This window comes from Plectropomus leopardus, chromosome 6 (assembly GCF_026936395.1).
Source record: "Plectropomus leopardus strain MGB_pleo_1.0 chromosome 6, ASM2693639v1, whole genome shotgun sequence".
Lineage (NCBI taxonomy): Eukaryota > Metazoa > Chordata > Actinopteri > Perciformes > Serranidae > Plectropomus > Plectropomus leopardus.
Window position 1 is genome coordinate 34542459 of NC_142181.1, and position 25116 is coordinate 34567574.

At 37.6% G+C, this 25116-nt stretch overlaps 1 protein-coding gene across 1 annotated transcript; it reads right to left on the reverse strand.

Moving 5' to 3' along the window:
- Positions 1-1489: 1489 nt before the first annotated feature.
- Positions 1490-22964, reverse strand: LOC148189447 (uncharacterized). The gene is made up of 10 exons (XM_088079338.1): positions 22731-22964; positions 17274-17448; positions 15514-15620; positions 14441-14535; positions 13106-13322; positions 10971-11086; positions 10030-10141; positions 7530-7731; positions 4765-5100; positions 1490-3786 (listed from the first exon to the last, which is right to left on the reverse strand). Exons 2-10 carry the CDS (start codon positions 17387-17389, stop codon positions 3648-3650), a joined length of 1440 nt encoding a protein of 479 aa, XP_087935464.1. The 5' UTR covers positions 17390-17448; positions 22731-22964; the 3' UTR covers positions 1490-3647.
- Between the last annotated feature and the right edge of the window lie 2152 nt (positions 22965-25116).

Sequence of the window (25116 nt, forward strand, 5' to 3'; positions counted from 1 at the left end):
CGTGTTTAATTTTATATTATTTGATATGACTTAATATTCTTTTGTCTCTAATGCCATTGGCCTTTTAAATGGCTGAATTACACAGACTTGCATTTTCTGTTTTATATGGTATATTGAAACCACGGATTATTTATTATTTCTTAATTGTGTGTGAGCACGGCTGGCTGTACAGTAAACTGCCCCATGGGTTTAACAAAAATTACCTTGATCCTTATGATGTTCTTATTTTGTTTATTGTGATTATGATGAAGACGATGATAATGAAGATTATTACTATTATAGCACTTTTTCCCAGATAATTTAGCTTTTTTTTGTGTAACTCTCTTTTCTGCAAAAGGTAATTTTCTTAAAACCTTTAGATTGAGTTAGATAGATAGATAGATAGATAGATGGATAAATAGATAGATAGATAAAAGAAATCAGTGGAAAAATAGAAGAAAAATACCTAAATATAAGAACAAAAAAACCAAACCAAAACAAAAATAGCCACAATAAAGTACCCATAATAAAAACAAAAAACCCCATAATTTTAAATGTCGTAGTATCCACAACAGAATGACCCCATCTTTGTTATGTGAAATCCCCATTTTTTGATTATATATAATAATCCTTCTTAGAAATGTCATTCGGGACATTTTTCAAGTTTTCGGGTTGCTCATTATGTTTTTTTTCCCGTGTGTCTGAAAGGAATCAAACAAATTTTCTCCTGTTTCAGAGGTTTAAATGCAAGTATAATGCAAATTAATGCAGCAAAAAGAAGCTGATGTCAAACATTAATTAATATTTCTATGATATTGTGTCTATTTATGATTTGTCTTTCTTTGGACTATTTGCTGTACAGTCATGTGTGTACGCTGCCCTCCTGTGGTCATAGTGTGTAATTGCAGCACCGTTTATTTGTAGTTACACACTGTGACCACTGGAGGGAAGTGTTGACACATGATTTTAAATATCACTGCATTACTGTCCTCTGGTGTAACTACACTTGGTTTTGTGTAACAACTCGCTGTGACAATCGGAGGGCAGTAAAAAGACATAATAAATAAATAATAAGAGGAATTAAAAATAAGGCAAAGTACTGCAAAATACAATATAAACAGAGAATAGAAAAAAACAGAACAATTTGGAAAAACATACCATGAAAAAAAGTAAAACTACAGTGTAGATTTCTTTAGAAAAATAAATAATAATAATAAATTACTCTTTAAGATAAATATCGATTAAATTATTATGCATGTTACTCATAGAGACAGCACATTACAATAGTAATGATATTTATTCTCATTATTATTTTGAAGTAGTCATGTTAGTATTACTGGTATTAGGTTTTTGGGGATGTGAGCCCAAATGTCCTAAGAATGTGTCATGTTATTCATAAATTCTTAAGATTTTATTAAAATATAGCAATCGCAGCGAAAAAAAGTTGCTGAGAGGCTGAGGTTTACTTGTCTGACATGCCAACAAAAAAGAGTCTCTGAGTCCCCCCAAAAATGTGCAAAATACATTTTTATTAAAAGAATTCAACTAAACAGAAGGGCTAGACTTTGCTTATCTTTGCTTTATCTTCCCTATGATAGAGGAGGGTTGAAACTCCCAAATCTCCAATGGTATTATTGGGCTGCTCAGCTCACTACTGCCTCTTGCTGGTTTGCACAAGAAACGCCACGGTCCTGGATGAATATGGAAAGAAGTATGTCATCCCCTCTACCACTCAATTCATATCTATACTCAGCTAAATTAAAAAAAATTAAAGGCAATAACACATAATCCCTTTGTTAAAAACACGATTCTGGTATGGCATGAGGTTCACAAACATACAGGTGAGATACCTGTGTTATCTCAGTATACACCAATCTGGGGTAACAGTGAATTTAAACCTGGCAAGCAAGATATGGGCTTTAAAATCTGGGCAAACAAAGGCCTTAGTAAAATTGCAGATTTATTTGACAATAACATTCTCATGTCGTTTGAAGATCTGAAACAAAAATATGACATACAACCAAAACATTTTTTCAAATACCTGCAGATAAGAAGCTATATATTTAAGCTACAGAAGTCTTTATCTCTACCTACTTTTAGTCCCATAGAAGAAATAGCAACAAATCGACATTCTAAGAGGGGATTGACTTCAAGCTTCTATGCAATGATTACGGAAGGATCATCGGTGTCTTCAGATATTAAAAGACTGGCATGGTGTGAAGATTTGAATTCTGTTATCTCCACTGAGGACTGGCAGAAAGCTTGCTTAAAATCCCAAACACATACAATAAATACCCATTTTAAACTACTTCAGTACAAGTGGATAATGAGAATATACGTTACACCAACTCAACTGAATAAATTTAACCCCAATAACCCTGACTCGTGCTACAAATGTGGTAGAAAGGGGACATTATACCACTGCTTATGGAACTGTCCACAGATTCAGACATTTTGGAGTGAGGTGATGGATATGATTTCGCATGTTACAGGTATAAAAATAAAAATAGACCCCAAAATATGTATTCTTGGTATCTTTCCGACAAACCATAACCTTAGCAAAGCAAACAAATCTATGATCATTTTTTGCATGTTACAAGCCAAACACACTATAGCCAAATCTTGGAAATCCACTACCAAACCAAGTATTAGTGTCTGGCTTACAGGACTATCAGATTCTTTGGCACTGGAAAAACTCACCTTCACATTAAAGGGTAAATACCCCATCTTTGACAGTATGTGGAGATCTTTTATGGTGTTCTTAGAGGGGAGGAAAGCATTGGAGGCATGTTCCCCCTGTATGTAAACCTTCAACAAATGAAATTGCCGCTTTGTTCTATTTGAAATGCTTTTCTCTAAGGTAAAGGATGATGTATCTTCTGCACTGTGCAAAATAATACATCTTAATGCCCTGTGATGTCTATCTTATTGAAGATGAGCCTTACTGTGATGGTTCTGTGTTGCACCTGTATTTTTTTCTTCTTCTTGTTGTTGTAATGTGTTTACTCAACCTAAAAATTAATAAACACACTTGTTTAAAAAAAAAAAAAAATTCAACTAATTGTAACCAATAAACACAATTAAAAAACAATAAATAACAATATCCCAAAACACTGACAAAAACATGCAATAATATAAACTGTAAACTTTTAACATTCACGTAGTCTGACTTTGTAGCCAACAGTTATTGGATGGATTGTCATGATATTCTGTTAAGGGATATACGTTTTCCACAAGATCAATAGTTTTAGCCTCACAGACACATTATCAGGGGCCGTATTTGGCCTGCAGGCCACAGTTTGAGTATCACTGCTGCAGACTCTCAGTCCTGTTTAAAAAGATCACCTTCTGTCTGTGAAAACAGTTGCAGCTCAGTTCTATTAAGTGTCCCAGTTGCATTGGGCTTTCCAAAACTAAAAGGTCAGAGGTTCAGCTGACTCAACAAATGAGCATCTGAAACCTAACCCACACACTGTCAGTTTAAAGTATATCCGGCTGATTCAAATATAAATCTCTACGAAATGATTCCTCTGCTTGAGTCAAAGAGTCCTTTAAGTGCTCACACACACACACACACACACACACACACACACACACACACACACACACACACACACACACACACACACACACACACACACACACACACACACACACATACACACACACTATTGTCTGCTCTCCTCTGGTAGAAGTCCGCTCTCTCTGAACACAGTATTGACATTTGGGATGAGGCGGGCGCTGTAACTCAGCAGTCGGCCGTCATAAATCAGCTCGTCTGGTGTCAGTTGGGTTTGTCTCGGAGCTCTGCACAGACAGACAGCAGAGGAGTGACAGTTATACACGAAACACCAGCATCACAGAATCAGTTTAATTGGTTGGTCTGTATGTTTAGACAGGCTGACTATGTGACTATCTGCATGATCACTGTTCATATCTGGTTGTGATTTGTAGTGTCTGTCGCTGTTTTACCAAAGAGGACAGTGCTGCGAAAAGTGGTTGTTTTTCTAGTGGGAACTGTGCCCCTGAAACCGGGTATTTTTAGGCAGAAAATTATGTTTTCCCTACCATAACCAAGTGTTTTTTGTACCTAAACCCAACCACACGTTCACCAAAAAAAGCCTAAAGTTAAACGCATTCGCTACATAATAATGTACATATGTAATTTATCATTGGTTTGCAGAAATGCACAATGAAAATTTATTTATTTATTTTTGCGACTGGTTTGTTAAATAAATACAGTTTTTTCTGCCAAAGTTGGAACCAAAGTAGTTATATTTTCTTACATTCATTTCTTGGGATTCATTTTTTACATGTATGAAGGGATTCTCTTAATGTTCATTTTATTAATTATTTGTTTTATTTTGTTTGATTTTTGTTTTAATTTTCTTTTTTTTTGTTTTAGAAATGTCTTCCATGTTTATTTTGGTGAAGAACTTTGTGACTTTGTTTTCATCACGTTTGTCATCAGTGGTTTAATGTAATTTTATTTTTTTAATTTTAGTTTTATTATTATTTATTTTATTTCATTTTAAATTATTATTATTTTTCTAATTTCATGACTCAATAATGTTCTCCCTACAAAAAAGTAGTGCAATCACGTTGTCAAAAGCTTCTGAATGCAGCACCATAAAAGTGAGGTCGATTCAGGATTCAAAGAGTTAACACGGGGGTCAATGGGGACTGACTGTTTTTGAGTCAGCCTCAAGCGGTTTTTCAGCCTCGGAGGTTGCAGCTTGAATCACATGTATAATTTGATGATAAAGAGCACGGTCATCAGTCTACCTGGTGTGGTACATCCGTGCGATGTCCCTGTCCACCCAGGAGCAGTCCTCCTGTGAGCTCAGCAGTCCGTGGACGCTGGCGGAGAACACGGCTCTGGGGTTGACGATAATTTTGAAGTTGGAGTACTGAGTCTCTGTGATGATGGGCTCTTGGTACAGATGAGCCAGGATGTTAACCCCGGACACGTTCTGCCAGCCGGGGCAGCAGCTTGGCGGGGGTACAGGTTGCAAGGCGGGAGGAGGCAGAGCGACGCTGTTGGGGAACACGTTGTTCTCAAACTCGTAACATTTGTCCACGCCATATTTCCCCTCCAGCAGAGGCAACAGCTCCGGCCAACTGGTAATGGAATACATTTTAAAAATATAGTTAAAAAACATTTTTTTACACCAACTTACAGTTAACACTTCGTAGCCTGAGCAAAGTGACTTGATTTCTTTAAAAAAAAACTGGAAAGAAGGCAATGAGCAACTTAACAGGAAATGACCCAAACATTAACAAGAAATTTAGAAAATTACCTGGCATTGGCACAAAAAAGTAAAGAAAAGTAACAGAACAAAAGCAAAACTGCCTGATAAAAATAATAACAATAATAATAATAATATATTTTCTGTTATTGTTTCTGTTTCTGTTATAATAATTATAAATACAGTTTTGTGATGTTTTATCACTGTATCATATATATATATATATATATATATACATATACATATATATATATATATATATATATATATATACATATACATATATATAATTATTTTTTAAGTTTTAGGTTATGTCACTCGGCCATGCCAGGTCTCATCACCTTTTAATATTTTTTTCCCTGGAATTATTTGAAAAACAAAGACATCACCATCATTGGATTTTTTTTTAAAAAATGTTTTTTTTTAGTTTTAGGTAATTTTCACATTTTAATATTGCTGGACATTTCATACCAACTTGCTGACTGCCCTTTTTCTATGGTTTTGAAAGAAATCCATTGTAAATATCTAAATACTTGCCAAAGGCATCTCAATGCTGTAGAGGAAAACTGAGGTCCGTTTCACAAAGCAGGTTTAGTGAAAACTCTGAGTCTGTTAACCCTGAAATGAGGGAAACTCTGAGTTTTCCGTTTCAAAAAGGGAGGTAACTCAAACCAGAGAAAGAAGTGTAACTCTAGCCTGTTTCACAGAGAGGGGTAACTTAAGCTGTCGGTCAGTTACCGTAGTAACAGACTCTATGAACCTAACCTGGTCGGGACCAGGTTTTTCTCAATGAACCTCGAGTTTCTCTCTGTCTCCGCCCTCTTTCAGCCACATACGCTATTTGATTTCCTCATTCATTCATTCATTCAGCAGGCGAGTGTCGGAGTATAGTTCTGCCGTCTGTCAAAATGGCATGCCCTTTCATCAGTGATCCAGTGGATGAAGGAGCAGCATTACTGCGCAGAGAATTAGGCCTAAATATTCGTCGGGAGATTGTTTTCAGACCGCGGATAGATGTTCTCGCATTTCCGGACAGTTATCTTTTTGAGCGGTACCGTTTCACATCACAGTCCATATTATACATACACAACCTAATCCGTCCTTACATTTGCAGCGTTACCAACCGCAGTCATGCTCTCACATCCCATCAGATATTGTGTGTTGCGCTGCGCTTCTTTGCAAATGGCAGTTTCTTGTATAATGTCGGAGATGCAGAGCATTTAAGCAAGGCAACTGTATGAAGGGCGGTCAGAAAAGTGTGCCTGGCCCTGAAACGACTTTTACACATCTTTGTCGTTTTCCCTGGACATAAACCTGTCAGAGCCATCAAGGAGGAGTTCCACAGGATTGCAGGTGAATGATGTAGACATCTGTTAAATTAATTTTGAATCATATTCCGTTAATGACATTGTGCTGCAACCTCAGACTGGGATTAGTAATTTTAATTTCTTTTAGGATTTCCCAGTGTGATTGGCTGCATAGATGGCACACACATCCCCATCCCCATCCCCATGTGCGCTTCTCCCCTGCGGGATTGCACCTAAATTAAATAAAATGAAATAAATTAATACGCTACCATTCAAACAGTTTTCCCCTGTAATAGTATTGTGATTGCAAAGGACTACATTTAAACTTACGCATTGACCCGGGCAGCAATGTTCTCCCACGCCGTCTCCCTCTCTTTTGCAGCTGCAGCGGTGTTGCACTTCTTTCTAAAAACGTGTTCAAACTCCGCATATGAGCGCATTAAAATTTCCAATTCGAGTGGGGTAAAGAACGCAGCCCTCCGCTTCCCCGTTGCCATGGTGACTCGTCGAATCGGGGCTCCATTGATTCTGGCTTTTCATGGTTGTGGTGCACGCGCTTAACTCCAGGTGAAACTACTCCGAGTTGATTAAACCAACTCAAATCGGCTCTTCTGGAACCGGAAACTCAGAGTTTCCTATCTCAGAGTAGATCAACTCAGAGTTCAGGGTTACACTCAGAGTTTGTTGAACCTGCTTTGTGAAAGGGACCCCTGATGTCCATCCAGGTTTTAAACGGTTAAAAGCAGTATACAAGCAATTAATATGAATCAGTCTTCAAAAACTGCTGTATTAACAAATAATTAAAAGGTAATTCTGTTCACATAAAGACAGATTGTTTTTCAAGTAGTAAAATCTACAAACATTTTAAACAGAACAGTGAATGAAATATACATGTATAAACAATAAATACTTGCTATAAAATCAGTTATTATTAATAAATTTACTTATCCGTGTATATATTTTATTTCGTCCATTTTCTTAAACAAAGTGCTACCTGTTGACTGACTGGGGGAGTATGAGCTCGTCCATATCATGCAGCGCCACGTATCTGGACCGGTACATGTATCTGTAAATACAGTCATTGAGGGCAGGGATCTGGCCGAAGTAGTGGAGGTCCCCGGGACCGTGTTCAGGCAGCCAGCCGCGAGATACATTCACGAATCTGGACAGAGACCAAGGAATCACCTCGACCAAACCTGGGAGGGAGATGTTGGAAGACACATGTTAGCAGCTGAGAAGCTTTAGCTCTGGAGGTCAGAGGTCAAGGGGCGCCTGTTAGTCATGGCCATGCTGTTCCTCCATTGCCAAAATTTAGCCTAACTCTGGAGTGTTGTTTATCCCACATCTTGAGAAACTATCATGACATGGTTGGTACTGGATCCCTCAGGTCTTCTAGTTTCATATGATATCAGATTGATTACTGCAACTTTAAAACTCAACCGGGTACAGCCTCTTAAAGACAGGAATATTGGCCAAATATTAACATGATTTACAAAAAAAGAAAAGAAAGAATAAAAAGAAAAATGTGTTATGTACAGACCTTGATAGCATCATGATTACATGTTGACGCTGATTATTTTTATTATTTTATTTCATTTAATTTACTTACTTTAGAAATGTAAAACGCCAACTTTTATTCAGGAAATTAGGTTGACATTTTTACTGCAGCTGCTTCACAATAAAAGCTGAATTGGCAAAACATGCAGTTGCTTTATAGCCACAGGAAGCACAATTAATTTGTTATTTGCTGCTAAAAAATAGTAAAGTAATGAGTCCTAAAACGCGTAAGTCCATTAGCCTTTTAGCACTTCTGGTTCCCTCATCTTAAAGTCTATGGGTTTTTTGAATGGGTTGTGAATGTGGTTAACACAGGCTAAAGATATCTAGGCTTTTTGTTCTGCGACATAAAATACGTCCACTTAAACCTGACTTTTGAACTTTTAAGGTTTTACTCGTCTTAAAAAAGGTGGTTGCTAACAAGTGGCTAAATGGAACTACAGTGTTTGTTGTGGACGTTAGACTCATTAAACCCACTCAACGCCTTCACAGCTTTACAGAGTTGCACTCAAACTTATAGATTTATATGTTTAGAATATTTTTCGATTGTGTTTTAACGTGTTTTTACAGTGTTTTTAGTGGTGATGTCTAAATTGTGCAGCTTATTACTTCTGGTGTTTTCATTTACACTTCAAAACAAACAAAAGTGGTGTTCATCTGTGAAGATTATCATTAAAAAATCCCAAAAGGATATGACGAGGGAACCAGTGTTATGCCAACCTCCTGGTTGGCCTACAAAAATACGTCTTCACTTCACCACTCTATTTGTCTCATAGTTTTGGGTTAGAAAGCTAGTAGGTTCAGAATGTGGTTATCAGCCCATTAAATGTCATGTTTATTGTTAGGTGGAGACCTCCAGCAGCCGCAGTAATTATGACGGAGGAAGTCATGTGACCTGGTATAAAGACAGAGGAAGGCCGTGTTTAGGGCTAAGAGGTCTTGGTGGTGGATGAATTAAACAAACACAGGATTTTCACCAAGGAGAGTGGAGTTTGTGTCCCCCTGTGAAACCAAAAAATCTCTGCTGACTTATTTTAACTGATGTGAATTGGTTCATCATTTCACCTCATGGTAGGAAAAAGAGAAAGATATTTATTGTTACCAAATCAGTGGTCTTTTTCTGAACCAAATCACGTAGTACTGGCACCTCAGTGTCTTTAAACTATAAAACAAGTGATTAAAGGCTGCGATAGAACCGGAACTGTTTACTGTACCAGGCTGTGAACATGTGTATTTCTGCTATAAAGTTGGGCATTTTAACCCATTGAAATTAGCCTGATTTCTTTTAAAACACTGGAAGAAGGCACTGAGCAACTTAACATGAAAATACCCCAAGAAATTAGTAAAAAGTACAAAAAACAAATAAAAACCCAAACAAATGGCAAAGTTTAAAAAAAAAGGAAAAGGGAGAAGAAACCTGAAAAAATAAACAAACCAAAATAATAACAACAAAATGGGGAAATGATTTGAAACAGTTTTTAAAAATTATAAAAATTTGGTAGAATAAAAGAATTTGAGGGGCATTTCTTGTCAAGTTGCTCACTGCCTTTTTTGCCCATGTTTTTGAAAGAAACATACTTACTTGCATACTTATTTTGACCCAAGCAATGGTCTTTTTTCTCAACTAATACTACTTATGTAGTATTGGTGCCTCATTGTCTTTAGACAGGAAAACAAGTGATTAAGGGCTGTGCCCGGCTTTAATAGACCTAAAAAGCAGGGCAGAGAGCGTTGGAACACTTTTTTAAGCTCCTCTTGGGGAGCTGAGGAAAGGAAGTCAGGGCAGGAAAAACGGGCGTCTGGCTGCCCCGCTGGCTGCACACAATGAAGCTGAAAGGGGAGGTATGGAAAAAATGGATAAAATACACCTACAACCTCTGCTCACACTGTGAGGAGAAACAATACAATCACACATGTACAAAAAAACCAAACTCCACCTCTGTCTGTGTAGTAGTCCAGTATGCGCTGTGTTTCAGGGCTGTTGCTGGTCCTATAGATGACAACTCTGTCCACCCCCAACAACTGCAGCATTTCCAAACTCTGAACCAGCTGTAAGACAAACACAGGCGTTTGGCTGACACTTCAGGCACATGTAAAATTCAGTTTCTCCACCGTCAAAATACATTAGTCAGAAACATTAACCCTTTGAATCCTGGAGCCACATTACTTCTCTTGTGCTGCCTTCAGATGCCGTTTACAAGTATTTAAACCTTTGAACCTCAAGCAAAGTGGTGCAATTTCTTTCAAAAACATGAAAAAAAAAGGCAATGAGAAACTTGATAATAAATGTTCCACAAATTGCAAGAAATTAGGAGATTGAAAATTTTTTTTTTAAAGAAGGCAAAAAACAAAGAAAAAAAACGACATTATCATAATTACATATTTTAAAATGTTGTTACAGAATTATTATGTATTTTAAGCAGTTTTTCCAAGTTGTTTCCTTATATCTTTAAAAAAGTGTTTTTTTCCCCTTTTTTGTTCTGGGTTCTTCTTCCCATGTTTTTCAAAGAAATCAAGCCAATTTGCCCAGGTTTCAAAATGTTAAGGAAATATTCTTTGGACAAACTGTCATGTGTGATGAAAAGGTGCTAGACATGGAAACAATAGCAAAGTTTCTTTGCAAAGTGTGTAGAATAAAAAGAAAAAATGTCTCTATCCAGTGCCAGTGTTTGGTTGTCTGTTGTGGACAACGTATAAACAACACACATAGATATCAATGGCTCATTCTACTGTAGTGAAATCAACTCTTATTTTCAGCTGATTGTAAAATAATGAAAACCTGAATATTATATTCCATTTCTGCCCCCAAATACCTATGCACTGAAGTTTTAATACAGTAATAAAATCTTGAGAATAACTGCAAAGTCTGTAACGTTACCTGCAGCACGTTGGTGAAATCAAACATGGTGGAGAGGCAGATGGTGAAGTTGTAAGGAAAGGAGTCAGTTTGCGTCTTCTGGTTCTTCACCTCCAAAAACTCTTTGTCAAGTATATCTATGAAAAGAACCACAGACACATTCTGACAGTCACATATACTGTGTATAAATATGTGCACATTGCAGGTGCACGTAAGCATGCACACATATACACATATGTTAATTGATCTGTTGATATGAGCGTCAACAACTGGAAAATTGAAGTGCTACCTTGATAGCTGCGCTCTTTTGGTTGTTGACCCCAGAAGCTAAAATATTTTAATAATAATTTGGCCAAGTGGATCATTTTAGTTCTGTTATCGATTATTTCAACTGATTTGTGAGTAAATGCAAAGATTTTAGACTCTTTTTTTGTTAAGATTCTAAAATGGACTGGAAGCAAGGATCTGTATGTACTTTGTGTGATTATGGGGACATGTGCGGGGGTCAGGGTGCTGCTGGGTGGCCGATCAGGGAGATAGGCTGTCCTCTGTCTCTCCACCAGTGCTGCTCAGGGTTTTTTGATCACCAAGCACTACCCCGTAAAGCACACTCCATTCACATAGGAGGAGTTCAAAAAACTCCTAAATTCATCACCAAGACATTAAGTATCTGTTTATATCAAGTATTTAAACAGAATAGTACTTGCTGTGCAGTAAAACTGGGTGACGGTTGTTGCTGAATATGAATGTCACATCATGACATTTTGGGGTAAACTCTCCACTCATAAACTGAAGTACTGAACAAATTAAAATTTTGACCTCCTCAAACAATCCAACCATTAGTCGCTGAGATATTTCTGACAAAAGCACAAATGTGAACGTCATGGTGGTGATATAAGAAAAGTCAGAGAAGTCTTTTACCAGTTTTTGCTATGTGTCCTGCAGCATTTAAAAAAAAAACCAAAAACTAACTGAACATGTTGAATCGGCATCAGGGAAAGCGGAGTCCATTAGAGATAAAAATCACTCCAAATGGCAGCTCAGTGCACAAGAAGAGAGAATTCATTTCTAGAATTTACTCAGTAAAAACTTGAAGTTGTCATCTTCCTTAATTACCTTCTTAATTAATTTAAAATTATATTTTATCTAAACAGAAATAACTATATGTATTGCAACTCTTGCACATTTAAATTATGCAAAATTTTGTCTTGAGCATTTTCTTCTTTTTAATTTCTTTTTTTTGTCTTTAGCTACGTGTTTTCTTTAATCTACAGTATTTGATGTTATTTTGTTTTGATTTCTTTTTTTCTTGTTTTTTGTTCTGCTCTTTGATTTTCTAGGTTTTAATGGGTTATTGATTTGGGAGGACTTTGTGAAAGACATTTGGGCCTCTTTCCTCCTGCAGAGTTAATTTCACTTTGTAATTTTACTGTGTAATATTCTATCCTTTGTGGCACGAAACAAAACGAAACAAAACAAAAACGAAATGAAACTAGACTAGACTAAAACTGGACTTTTAAAACACGTTAATATGTTTGTCTGACTTCTCGTACTGTGTTGAGTTTCTTGAAATTGGACTAGCACACCTACACATTGGGGTTGAGGGCTGATATACTCTTGCATGTATACGCGACCTGAACTGGTCTAGGTGCTCTGCACATGCTCTATAGTCCCTGTACTGGGCTTTGACCTGGAAGTTGAACAGCATAAATTCATAGAAGAAAGCTGTGAAAAACAAAAGAAGAAGAAGGGAAGAAAATAAAACAAGACGAAGGTACCAAGTATACAGACAATGTTGAAAAGTTATCCATGTTTTCACTGACAGTCTGTGATATGAATCTGTCCTGTTGGTCTTCGGGTTTCTCTTTTGAATGACGAGCACAGACCCTCTGCTGCTATAGAGAGCTGTTTTCTCTCATGCTGATAACAAACATACGTGCTAGTTATCCATCCATATTTTTAGATGTTGAGATGTTTCAAAAAAATAGGTGAAAACTCTAAGTTGCTGGTAGTGGTGCTCGTGGGAAAATAAGAGGATCACCAAAGTCCAGGTTTAATTTTTTGTCCAAGTGATGGACCAACTGACAGACTGACATTGCCATCCTTAGAGCCCCCTGCTACATGCTAAAAACCTGATGTGCAGAACCCTTCAGTACCTTCAGAGTTGGCTGCAGCAGAGGTCACAGCGACATGAGACGGGGTCTCACAGCTGGAGGGGAGAGGACACATGATGTCTGCCGTCCCATACACAAAGCCAAAGTGATCACTGTGGACGCTGCTGATGCCTTCAGAGACGCGCATTTGCTTCTGACAACGGAGGAGGCAGCGATAGGCAACTGTTTCACTCCTCAGCACCACTGCAATAACACGGACCTTGAACCACGAGACAGAAATAAGGGTGCAATGTTATGAGGAGCATGTCAACCCCTCGAAACCTGAATCAGCGTCACTTTTCTTGTGCTACATCCAGAAGCCTTTCAGTAGTATTTCATCCTTTAAACTCTTTGAAGCAAACTGGTTTGATTTCTGTCAAAAACATGGGAAAAAAGGCAATGAGGAACTTGACAAGAAATGTCCTGCAAACTGCAAGAAATCAGTACACTTAGATTGAAAAAAAAGGAAATATTTACATAGAACTATATACCTACATAATTATAATTTTTAAATTATTTTAGCAAATTATTATTCTGTCAAGGTCATTTGCCTGTTGTTTTTTTTAGGTTTCTTTTTTTCTTAAAAAAATCGAAATCTTCTTGTACTTTTAACTTATTTTGGGGTAAGTCATCTTAGGTTGCTAAATGCCTTCTTTCTCATCTTTTTAAAAGACATCAAGCCAATTTGCTCAGTTCAAAGGATTAACTTAAAACCTACAATTTTCTCCAGGCATGTTTAAATGTTCTCCATTTGACTTTAAACACCTTTTATTCACATTTTAATCCTATATCTCTATATTATTTTACTTTTTGTGTTTCAGTGTTTATAGTCCTGCTATCTCATTGGTCTTAGGGCTAATTTATGCTCAACGTTAGATATGTATGTGGACATGGATGGAGCCTTCTGTATGTACTCTGCGTTTATTTTGTGCGGATTTATGCACTTTTTTGAGAACGTACAGATACAGACAAAAGGAAGCAGCACCACCAGAAATCATCGGGGCAATGTGGTGTAGTTCAAGTGAGATGCGCTTGTTAGACACAATTAAGACATTTTAAAAAATGGCAGAATGAATCAATAATGTAGGAGTGAAAAGAATTCTCTGTCAGCATGTCGCAATGAGCTGGCAGTCTGCTGCCATCAACAATGCTGCCTCCGTTAAAATGTACATCATTATGACCTCCACTGTCATCCTGTTTGATGTTTAATTAAACTTTTGACTGCAGCCTCTTGTTCCATCTACTGGCTCCATAATATGGTAGTATACATAGTATAAATGAGCCCTGAGACCACATGGGAGTAAGAATTAAAGGTGGTGCTTTGCTCTCGTCACTGACCTCCTTTGTCTCTGTGCGGTGCTCCAGATAAGCTGATATCAGTAGCGTCTTCGTCCCGCTGACTGTCACGAGAGACAGCTTTTGTTCCTGAGGGACTGCATGTGTGAAAACTGTCAAATCAAACTGGTGTCTTGACATGATAAACCGCTGCATTTCCGCAAAAGCTACCCAGCTGCACATTTCTCCGCACTCACACCACATGATCTTTCTTTAACTGTTATGCAAAAGCAGATACATAACTATACATTTTTCAGAAGTCATTTTTTCAGTTACTATTCATTTTCATTAAAATGTCTGAAAATGACTGTGATTGGCACAGCTGTTTCAGAGCCATGAGGCCAGCGATTGTCTAGTATTTTAGACTATATTCACTCCTCACTGAACCTTTGCATGTTGTGCTGCTTTCTCATGGACCCTATTTTTCGATATTTTTGTGTCTATGTGATGAATAGGATAAACATCTTTTTAAAAATTGGTCCAATACTGAGTGAGAACCAGTGTTGCTAACTCTTTGCCAATGAGAGTAGTTAGCACTACCTCCAAAAGTTGCAAACTGACAGTGCAAACATGCCCCGAGTCACCCACTAGACTCAAGTCTTGCCCCGAGTCCAGCTCAGTAATGGACCAATTTAAAAAACTGCTGTTCTTATTAGACACAAAAACACTAGGAAAATATGGTCCAGGTGCAAAAATACTGAAGGTAACCTTTGAATTCCTTATTATGTTGATTAAAAGCACAGTTCACCTTGTTACCACATTGCACACCCTCCCTTTGGATAAACTTTAATAGACTGTATAACACCAGTGATTTTTACAGTTTTGAAATGCTGTGATGGGGTCCACATCTGGAAAAAGTGCTGCAGTTGCAGTAGATGTTATTTCTCGCATTGAAAACGGAAACAGGGAGAGACAATGAACAACGGTAATCAAGAATGGTCATGAGCGAAACAGGAAATAGGAAGTTAGATAAGAAACAGCAGCTAAGGAGAACAGGAAGACAAATTTTTTTTAGGGACAAAGACATGTTAGATTTCCTAAAAACACTGATCAGCATTCAGTAAGTGTTAGTTTACCCTTTTTTCCTGGACCACGGTGTAGAGGCAATGTGAGTTTAACTGGGGTCTGAGGGTTACTGGTTGCTGGGTAGTCCTGGGTGAAGAACTGGACGGTCATGTCTGTCCTGTGGATCCACAGTAAATTATTTGGGGAGGTCATTAACCTGATGGCGTTTTTCTTGACAAGAAATGTTAAAGTGAAGGTCTAAGAACACTTAAATTGGTACGAGGAGAAGGCTGATTATGAAGCTTTTTGTTCTGCTATTGTGTTTTTTTTTTTAATTGTTAAGGTGCATTTTTGGAAACAACAGAGACTGTCCTCCCACGAAAAATGACCAAACAAATGCCTTAAAACAGCATATGTTTACACTCCAGTGAATAAGACCTATATTGGCCGTTTTAAATATGATTCTTGCTGAAGGGAGGAAGCCATGTGACATTTATTTGCTTTCAGTTCAAATATAACACAAATTTTAACCAAAGTACCAGAAAATCAGCAAAAGGAAATGCAAATTACATGTTTCCATGCACTATAGTTATGCAAAAATTAAAAAATGGATGTGTCAAGATAAACAGCTGGTGGCTCTAATTCTTCTCATTGTTTCATGTTTCATTAACATGTTGGAAAGTAAATCAAACGTCTGCAAAGAAAAACAAGGAACCAAAAAAGGACCAAAAAGAGACCAAAAAGTCAGCTGAATCTTTCCAAGCTCTGTGTTTCCTTCAGAAAATCAAAAGTTGTAACAGACAATTTCACAAGATGAGATTATTAAAACTTGACCAAAAATAGGAAAGTAAGTATGAGCCAATATCACAAAACCACAAATTGCTAAAACTTGCTGCAACTTGTGACGGCCCGTGCTGTGTCTGAGCTGCTTGTGTTTTTGCAGATATCGGGCTGGCTGTGCAGGTTGTTAGTAAGTTTGCAGCACATGTATGGGAGAAATTTGTCCTTTTTCCTAAGCTTAACACTTTCAAACCTGGAAAAACACAATTTTCTTGTGCTGTGTTCAGATGCCTTTTACATGCATTTTAACCTCTGAAACCTAAGCCAGTTGGTTCCCTTTCGTTTGAAATCACAGCCTAAAAAGGTAACAAGCAACTTGGCAAGACATCTACTACATGTTAAAAGAAATTAGGAAAAGAAAATGACCTGAAGATTTGTTTTAAAATGAGAGAGAAAGAGAGAGAGTGAGAGGGAAATTATTATAGGTTAATAATAAAAAAAGGGAAAAATGTAAGGAAAAATATACTACTACTACTACTACTAATAATGATAATAATTTAATCATTATTTAAGTAATAATATTCATTAATACTGATATGGCTTTCTGGAATAAGTTATGCAATTTGCAGGACATTTAAAAAAAAATCGAAGAAGCGTGTTCTCATCTGAGGCCGTCAGAAAGTGGCTTCTGGTGTCAGGCTCATATGCTGAAAGCCAGAGCGGTGCAGTTTGTTTTCTGAATATCGGACATTGTACGGGTCTGCAATCATTTCTGTAAATTAATGTAAAAAAATCTCTGAGCATTTGGAAAGGGGGATGCTCTCTAACAGCCATCATTTTTATTGCTGTGTGAACTAGGGGTAGACGGATCAATACTGCCTACCCCTATTGATACTACAGATACTACATATACTACGTTTTTGTTTTGAAGATCAGTTCTAGCATCAGCAGGATCGATACTATAATAGGAATCACTCTCAAAACCTAAAAGGAATGAAACCTCAAACATTTGAGTCATGCTGAGGGAGAGTGCAGTCATGATTTTACCCACCTGTAGGTCCACACCAGCAGGCAGAGAGAGAAGATGGTAATGACCGGACTGACGTACACCAGCCGTCTGAATTTCTTCAGGTGAGGTGGGAGCTGATTGTGGCCCATCACCAACATACTGCCTAAGTTCTGCTGGTTTCGTCTCAGACGCGTCCCTCTGATCCCAGCGGAGAAACCTGGATAAGCAGAGGTAAGAGAGTGAGTCTCATGTTTACCAGCTACTGGAACTGTTACCTGAGGTGTATCAGAATGGTAAGTGTGTTAACTGGCATCATTTGAAACAGTTTCAATGTTTGTGAAACACAAAAGGTGGTAGGACTGGGTGTTAGACAAGTGACAACCGCGGCAGAGACCATCACACGGTGGGAAATGAGTGTGACTCCAACATGTCTCCAGTGGGTGAACGCAACTCCCACTCTCAGGCCATAGTTCTCTGCCAGAATATGAAGGATGAAGGAGTTAAAGTATTTCAAGACCTTGTTCACGAGTGAGGGTAAAATAGAACGTGAGATGGACATTCTCAACCCAATTCGTCACATGGTGGCGTTCTCTCAGTGACCTTCTGTGTCCACTTATGATGTTTTAGCTGTTTACCCTGTCGTTATCATGAATTCATCAAATGCACATGAAACTACCGGATTGTACAGTGGACTTAGTGCATACTTGAGGCCACTGCAACATTGAATGGGTCTGAAAAAAAAATCTTGTACTCTTAATGAACTGACGAACGATAAAGTAAACTCAATAAATAACAAAACAAACTTGACGATTAATGAAATAAACTCCATAAGTAGTGAAACAAACTCGGTGAACCTCAGCTGTACTTGAATATATCTGCTCAGAGACGCTTTTGGCACATGTGCATGGACAGAGACGTACCAAAAACTTATTTCACACGTCACACCACTGTGCCTCTCAGTGTAGTCAAAACATCTACAAGGTCTCTTGCAGTATCTTAACACACAGACTTACTGGAGACAGTCAAAGACTCTAAGGTCCTCATGACATTACTGAATCATACTACTCTGTACAATTACTCATGATTACATTTTGCATGATTTTAAAATATTTTTTAACAACAGTGTCCTTCCTGCACTTCTGAATACTTTCTCCTTTCTCCTGAGTAGTGACAAGAGTGATAATGCTGTCGTGTGTTTGGTATTTTCTGTCTAATCTAAAAATTTAATAAACAATTGCATTAAAAATAAAATTTAAAAAAAAAAAATGCACATGGTGGGATGTTGCTGCACAGCCCTTTGCCAAGTGGCTTTTGGCGTCACGCTTGTGCGCTCAAAGCACTAACCATGCAGACGTATTTGATGAGTTTGGAGTGAGAACAGGCTGGACAGATGGTTTGGCGTGGTGTCAGCAGTTACAGGCACTACACTGGATTGTTGTGATGAAGAGGGAGCTGCACCTAAAGGCAAAGATTTCGATTTATCAATCCATGTATTTCCCATCCCTCATCTACAGTCATGAGCCTTGGATAGTGACCAAAAGAATGATATCATAGACACAAGCAGCAATAAATGAGTTTCCTCGGTAAGGTGGCTGGGTTCAGCCTCAGACATAGAGTGAGCAGTTCAGACATCTGGAGGGAGCTTGGAGTATTGCTGCGGCTCTTTAACTTCAACTGGGGCCAACTGAGGTGGCTCGGGCATATGGCTGTGCAATATAACAAAATATATCATCTGAGGAAAAAAAAAAAGTCTATCGTCTCATATTATGCCATATCGTCTATTTCGTCTAAACAATGCACGGTACCAAAACAAACAAACAAGAAGGAGCTGGAGAGTGACACTGAGTGTGGGGATTCGGCACAAGAGACACTGACCGGCCTACTCAAAACAAGGAGGAGCTCGTACCCAAAAGAGGGGCTCCCTCTGTGGTTTGGGTATGAAAAATCAGACACACCACTATGACTTTCAAATACTATTAATATATGAACTGGAGAGCTGTTACAGAGACTTAACCCTCACATTTTACAGTGCTGACGTATGAGTTTAACTTGATGAGTGGAAGTGGTGATAGTGTGAACAGGTGAGGTATGTGTTTGATCTGATTGCAACTATCGAGTCACATTTTGTGACCACAGAGCACCAGTGTGACTTGGAAATCTTGGCAATATTTGAAATGGAGAGCTGTTTGTTTGTTTCCAGCTTGAAGTGGATGAATCCTCAGACCGCGGTTACAGTTTAGTAACTGTGAGACATGGTACAGCTGGAGTCCAAACACAGAGAGCTCTGGAAAGTATAGCAGCGCCAATACAGCTGAATCAATGGTACTAAATAAATACTAACATGCTTTGAGACAGTGGTGCATGCCTCAGTCTCTCCTTCTTAAACCTCTGTGACAAATGATGGTGATAGTGCAACAGGTTGCAGTCATATTAAGCCCTCATTATTTCATTATGTCCACAAGCCTGACCAAAACTGAAATCACATGACAGGTGTGCTGTTTGCTCATGTTGTCAGGATGCTATCTATCAAATACGACTAACCCACACAGCTCCAGTAAAGAGATTACTGTTATTTGTCTGTAAATAATGCTTAGGATTTTTTTTGTCATTTACAGGCAGCGCATGAAGCTGTAAACAACACTACCTCCTATTACGTCTGTTTTTAGACTCCAAATTCTGAGAACAAGATCTTGTGCTGTTAAAAGGTTTCCCTCTCTTTACCAGCAAGTTACTGACTGTTTGTGTCTGCTGTTTGGTGTGGAGCAGCATGCTGTGGGCTGATCAGCTAAGTGCTATTATGAGAAATGAGGGCGATAACAGTTCTTAAATTTAGCCATGTACAGGAAATGAGTCACAAAATCAAATGACACAAAATGAAAACTCCATCAGGGGTAGAGCTGAGAGCTAATTCCCAGTTTGTCACTAACAGCAACATCTTTCAGAGAGAAGCAAGTCCCACAGGTTCACAGAAAGGGGTCACAAACAGGGACAATATATGCAGCAAGCAAAGCCTTTTTCATTGCTTATATGACAATTTTTTAAAGACACTGGTAACTGGTAGAGCGGGCGAAACCCATGCACAAAGGCTACATTCTTGCAGAGGTGGCTGAGGCTTTTGCTGCATGTTAGCCCCTCTCTCTCCTATACACTATACACTATAGAACTATAGACACTATAGAATAAAGGCATTAAAAGCCCCCAAAAATAATCTTTAAAAAAACCCACAACACACTTATGATTAGGAAATGACCATGTTTAGGCTTAAAATGCCCACTTCCATTGGCATAAAACTTAAAGGAAAAGCAATTATGTCTCTGCAGAAAACTACAATTTTTCAGGTCTAAAATGCCACTGGAGACACTGGAGTCATAACCTGTTTTCTTGTTTTTTGGTCTTAAACAGTGGTTTTCAGTTTTGCAGCAAGCAGCCATCTCTGAAGCTAAAAAACAAAGCCAACGCTTAACTGCCAAAGATTGCAGTTCCTGTAATGTCCACTTGAGGTTGGCTCCAAAACAGAGTCAATCCCCCATTGTCCGCAATGCTAAAATGTCCAACCTTAACAGCAGAAAGCCTATACAGTTTGGTCCAAAAAAAAAAAAGATCCTGGGCTCTATACCTAATTTCAACATTCATGACAACTGCATGAATATTTTAATAACTCACACATTTATGCTTCAGTAAGGCCCAGAGTTACACATATTTTAGGGCAGGTCTGCTTTAGCGACAGGCTATCCACAAGGAATCACTACAGTCTGTGAGCCAGATCCACCCCTCACTCCTCTACAGCTCCAACCTCTCATCCAAAGGCGGTTTCTTCTGGCTCCAAAAAGCCCAACATGTCGATGGCCAAAATGCCAAACTTGAGGCTTCCAAATGGCAGTTTTAACAACACTGTGGCTAAGTTTAGACACAAAAAACATTTGATTATGGTTAAGAAAAGGCTAAAAATACACAGTTCAGGGGCACAATCCCAAGAAAAGCATCTATCTCTGCAAAAACAATTGTTTTTTATGCCAAAAAAGCTACACAGCAATGACTCGCTAAATCACAAGCAGCCTTGTTGTGTGTTGATGTTGAACAGTGGTCTGCAGCACTGCAGGCATCTCTCCTGGGTATCACACCTCTCACCACCATACACTATGTCAGACACATTGATATGAAATGTGCAAGATGCAAATGTAAAGTATTTGTTGTTTGCAGAAATGTACAATGCCAACATTGTCTTCTGAGGACTTGTCTGAATTTCCCTTTTTTAATGTTCAAATAATATTGAAGTGTGCGACGGACAGTACTGACATTAGGACATAATCATTTACATGCTGAAAAACATAAAGAAAAAGAGAGAGGAATTTTTCACATATCACCTCCACATTTCCATCTAGAAAGATATTTGTGGCAGTTTAGACGTTCATGTTAGGAAGTCACAGTTGTCTTATTGAGCAGTTACCTAAAAGAATAAAGTACGAAAAATGTGTAAAACAATGTAGAAGACTGAATTTGCAGGACTTGTGACCTCAGTGTTTCTAAAATTAACTTTTTTAATATTTGATCTTTATATTTTATATTTATATATAAAATTATATATATTATATATATTATATATATATATATATTATATTTTATTTTATTGATATTCTGTCTTGCACACATTACATACATCTTATCCTATTGGATAGACTTTTAGTTTCTCTGTAACTCAGTGTTTAACTCAAACATTATATGAGGAGTTTACTTGCAAAAAACAAACAAAAACATTCTTCAAATGAATAAATCAACACCAGTTTGGCTGATATCCCCTTCACATAAAAAAGGACAACCTTTAGGAAAATAAATGCAATTGGAAATATTTGTATTTTGTGCAAATGAATCCTTCATATAATACATAACGTGATTAAATGACTTTGAAATCACGTGTTGGACATGCTCACAATAATATTATAATATTACATTGTGCGCATAAGAAAAGAAATAACTCATAAGACTTTAGGGGCTGCGCCGTAAATAAAAGTTGGTTGTCTCCCCGGGGTGGCTCTATGCATCTTGAAGTCATTAGGGAAGCTTTCGGATTTACAGTAAATGATCTCGTGATATGATAACTGGCTTGTTCTCACAAGATATAAGGTTAAGTTTACTTTTAATGATTTTGGGGGAACATGTGTTGCGCGCACAAGTCTCTAAAGGTGCTAATTATAACACCATATGGGACTTAAGGGTCTGTAGTCCCCGGGGAAGTCCTGACTTCAGAAAGTCCCCGGGGACTTTACAGTAAAGCGCACAAGACAAATAACTTTCTCCCAGCAGATAATTGTGGGTGGGGCAACGACCGACGGATCTTTAATGACTTAAAATACTCCATCAACACATTGTATAATACATTTTGTTTTCCCTAGGATATCTTTTTGGATGATAATATTCTTGTATAGTTACCATTTAATCAAGAAGCTCTTCTTCCTGTACTTTCAAACGCGATTTAAAACGTTAAATTCCATTTGGACGTACCCCTCTTGTGCAGTTCCTCATGTTAGAAATTAGATGACTGTATCCTTCATCTCGGCTGGTGAAGAATGGAGGGAGAACGATTTCACAAAAGTACAGTAAAAGCACATCCAGAACGCTCCTCTGCTGGGGAGCACTTTCCCTCAGAGCCTCTTCACCAGCCTGCTCTTTACTGACACATAACATCTGGTGGTTAATCAAAGAAACGCAAATGTGTTTTCCTGCCTGCATACAGCTGTGTGCAACTGCTGGTGGACTCAGTCTGCTCATACAGCGTAAACGTGACAACTGAAGCTGGTGTGTGGGGTGCAGCTAAATGAAATGGCTGCATATTTGGGGTCCGCTTTAATATTACACACACCTATCTTTTCAAAATCAAGACATAAAAAATATCATAAATTAAGATTATTTTCTACTTTCATTGGGTTGATTTTTAACCAACATCAGTCCTAATCATAACAATCAATTACTTTTTTACTTTTTAGAATTGTAATCCTTCAAATGCCAGGTTTTTATCATGATGCCACCATGTTTTAGATAAAATAATTAAAAAGAATAACATGTTTTCTCCATATGCCAAATATGATAAAATTATGAAATCAGGTGGAAAATAGTTAAAAAGACAAATTCCAAGGCAAATGTCCAGAATGACACCCAGAAATAATATATTTCTGGTATTTATGCTTTGGTGGCTGTGGGATCAAAAATTGCAATTTGAATGGGTTTCAATAGTGCATTTTTACACCTAACAGTATGAATGTAAAATGAAATGTATGCCATATGCATGAACATAGCAAAAATTATCAAAAATGAAGAATGCAAAGTGTGTAAAATGCACCAAACAGTCCCTAAGGATTAATGTCACTGCCAAAACAGAAGCAGAATTTAAACGAACCCAGTAAGGCTGCATTTTAACTTCTATTTTATTGTTATGTTGGTAAACTTGGTCATAAAACATGATGACTTGTTAGTTGGTCTGTTGTAACTTGTGTTGGAATGTTACAAGATACATTTACTCTAGTACCTACTGTACTAAAGTACACATTTGAGGTACTTTTACTTTACTTGAGTGTGTTAATACCATACCACTTTATACTTTTACTCCAATACACTTCAGAGGGAAATATTGTACTTTTTACTTCACTACAATTATATGATAACTTTAGTTTGTTGCTTTACAAAGTAACATGTTTGCACAAAAAACATATGAATATACACAAGTGCAGCTGAAACAATTAGTTGATCTATGAGAAAAATAATTGGTAACTAGCTTAATAATGCTTTTTCATTTTTTTATGAAAATAAAAACAATAATAATAAATTTTGTTAATGAAACTTACTCAAACCTATCTGCATGAGGACTTTAAAAGATCTTCCTCCACAGCTCCATTATAGCTATATGTTCTCTATGAGAAAATAGTTACAGATGTAAAATAGAAATGGCCACATACTGGTCAATAGACCCTACATATCAATAAACGCAAATATATATACTTGTAGCAACAAGGGTGCGGTGATAACAAGAGTAAACACCGAACATGTACAGGAAGAGCAGATTCTGTGAGTTCAGGTGCACAGTTCAGGTGACACAATTTAAGTTTGCTGCAGCAGAACTAGAACAATAAAATAGGGCTGTCAACACTGATTTGTTAATTGCAATATGATTAAGTTCCATACATAACGTGTTTTTTTTTTTGTTTTTTGTTTTTTTTTAATCCCATTAATCACCAGTGATGTAAAGTCTTATTCCCAAGATGTCAAAAACTGATGCATTTAGTTGATGGTCAAACCGAAGTACCATCCCAAAACATCGGTATTTGACGACCTGGGAATAAGACTCAACAACCAACTAAAAGTTGTATATTGTTGATTTAAGAGGCTCTTGTGGGCTGGATTGTATAGCTAGAGTGATTATTCTGGTATCATATGAAACTAGAAGACCCGAGGAATTCAGTGGTACCAATCTACCCCTAGATATCTGAATGAAAATGGGTTCTGTGGGTACCCATGAGTCTTCCCTTTACAGATGCACACATTACACTAGTCCCATGCAGATTTGGGAAAAAAACTTAACCTTACTTACCTACTTACTGGGTAACAACTGACTGCAGACCAGTCAGGATCTTGGAAGACACTTGTCTAAGTGACGTCCTCAGGTTGGCATGTTGTGACCAGTCATATGCTGCTGTGGGGAACAATAGTTTCATTCATACAGGACCTGTATGAATCAAAGAGAGCGATTAGACTGAAACTCCTAAAAAGTTAAAATGCTGTCATTTGATTCCCAAACAAGACAATTTGGTAAGAAATGATTTAGGCCAGGTTTAAAAATCTGCGTTCATATGATAACAATGTGAAAAAGAAATCTCGTGTACACTGATCCGCAAAA

What these genes read in the sequence shown, in the direction of transcription:
- LOC148189447 (XM_088079338.1), bottom strand. Translation starts at nt 17,389, where the DNA reads ATGTTGGTGATGGGCCACAATCAGCTCCCACCTCACCTGAAGAAATTC. An exon ending in TGCTGCAGCCAACTCTGAAG is followed by an intron (nt 11,087 to 13,105) that starts GTACTGAAGGGT and finishes TTCTTTTCATAG; the next exon opens with ATATACTTGACAAAGAGTTT. An exon ending in CTCCCCCAGTCAGTCAACAG is followed by an intron (nt 5,101 to 7,529) that starts GTAGCACTTTGT and finishes TTCCATTACCAG; the next exon opens with TTGGCCGGAGCTGTTGCCTC.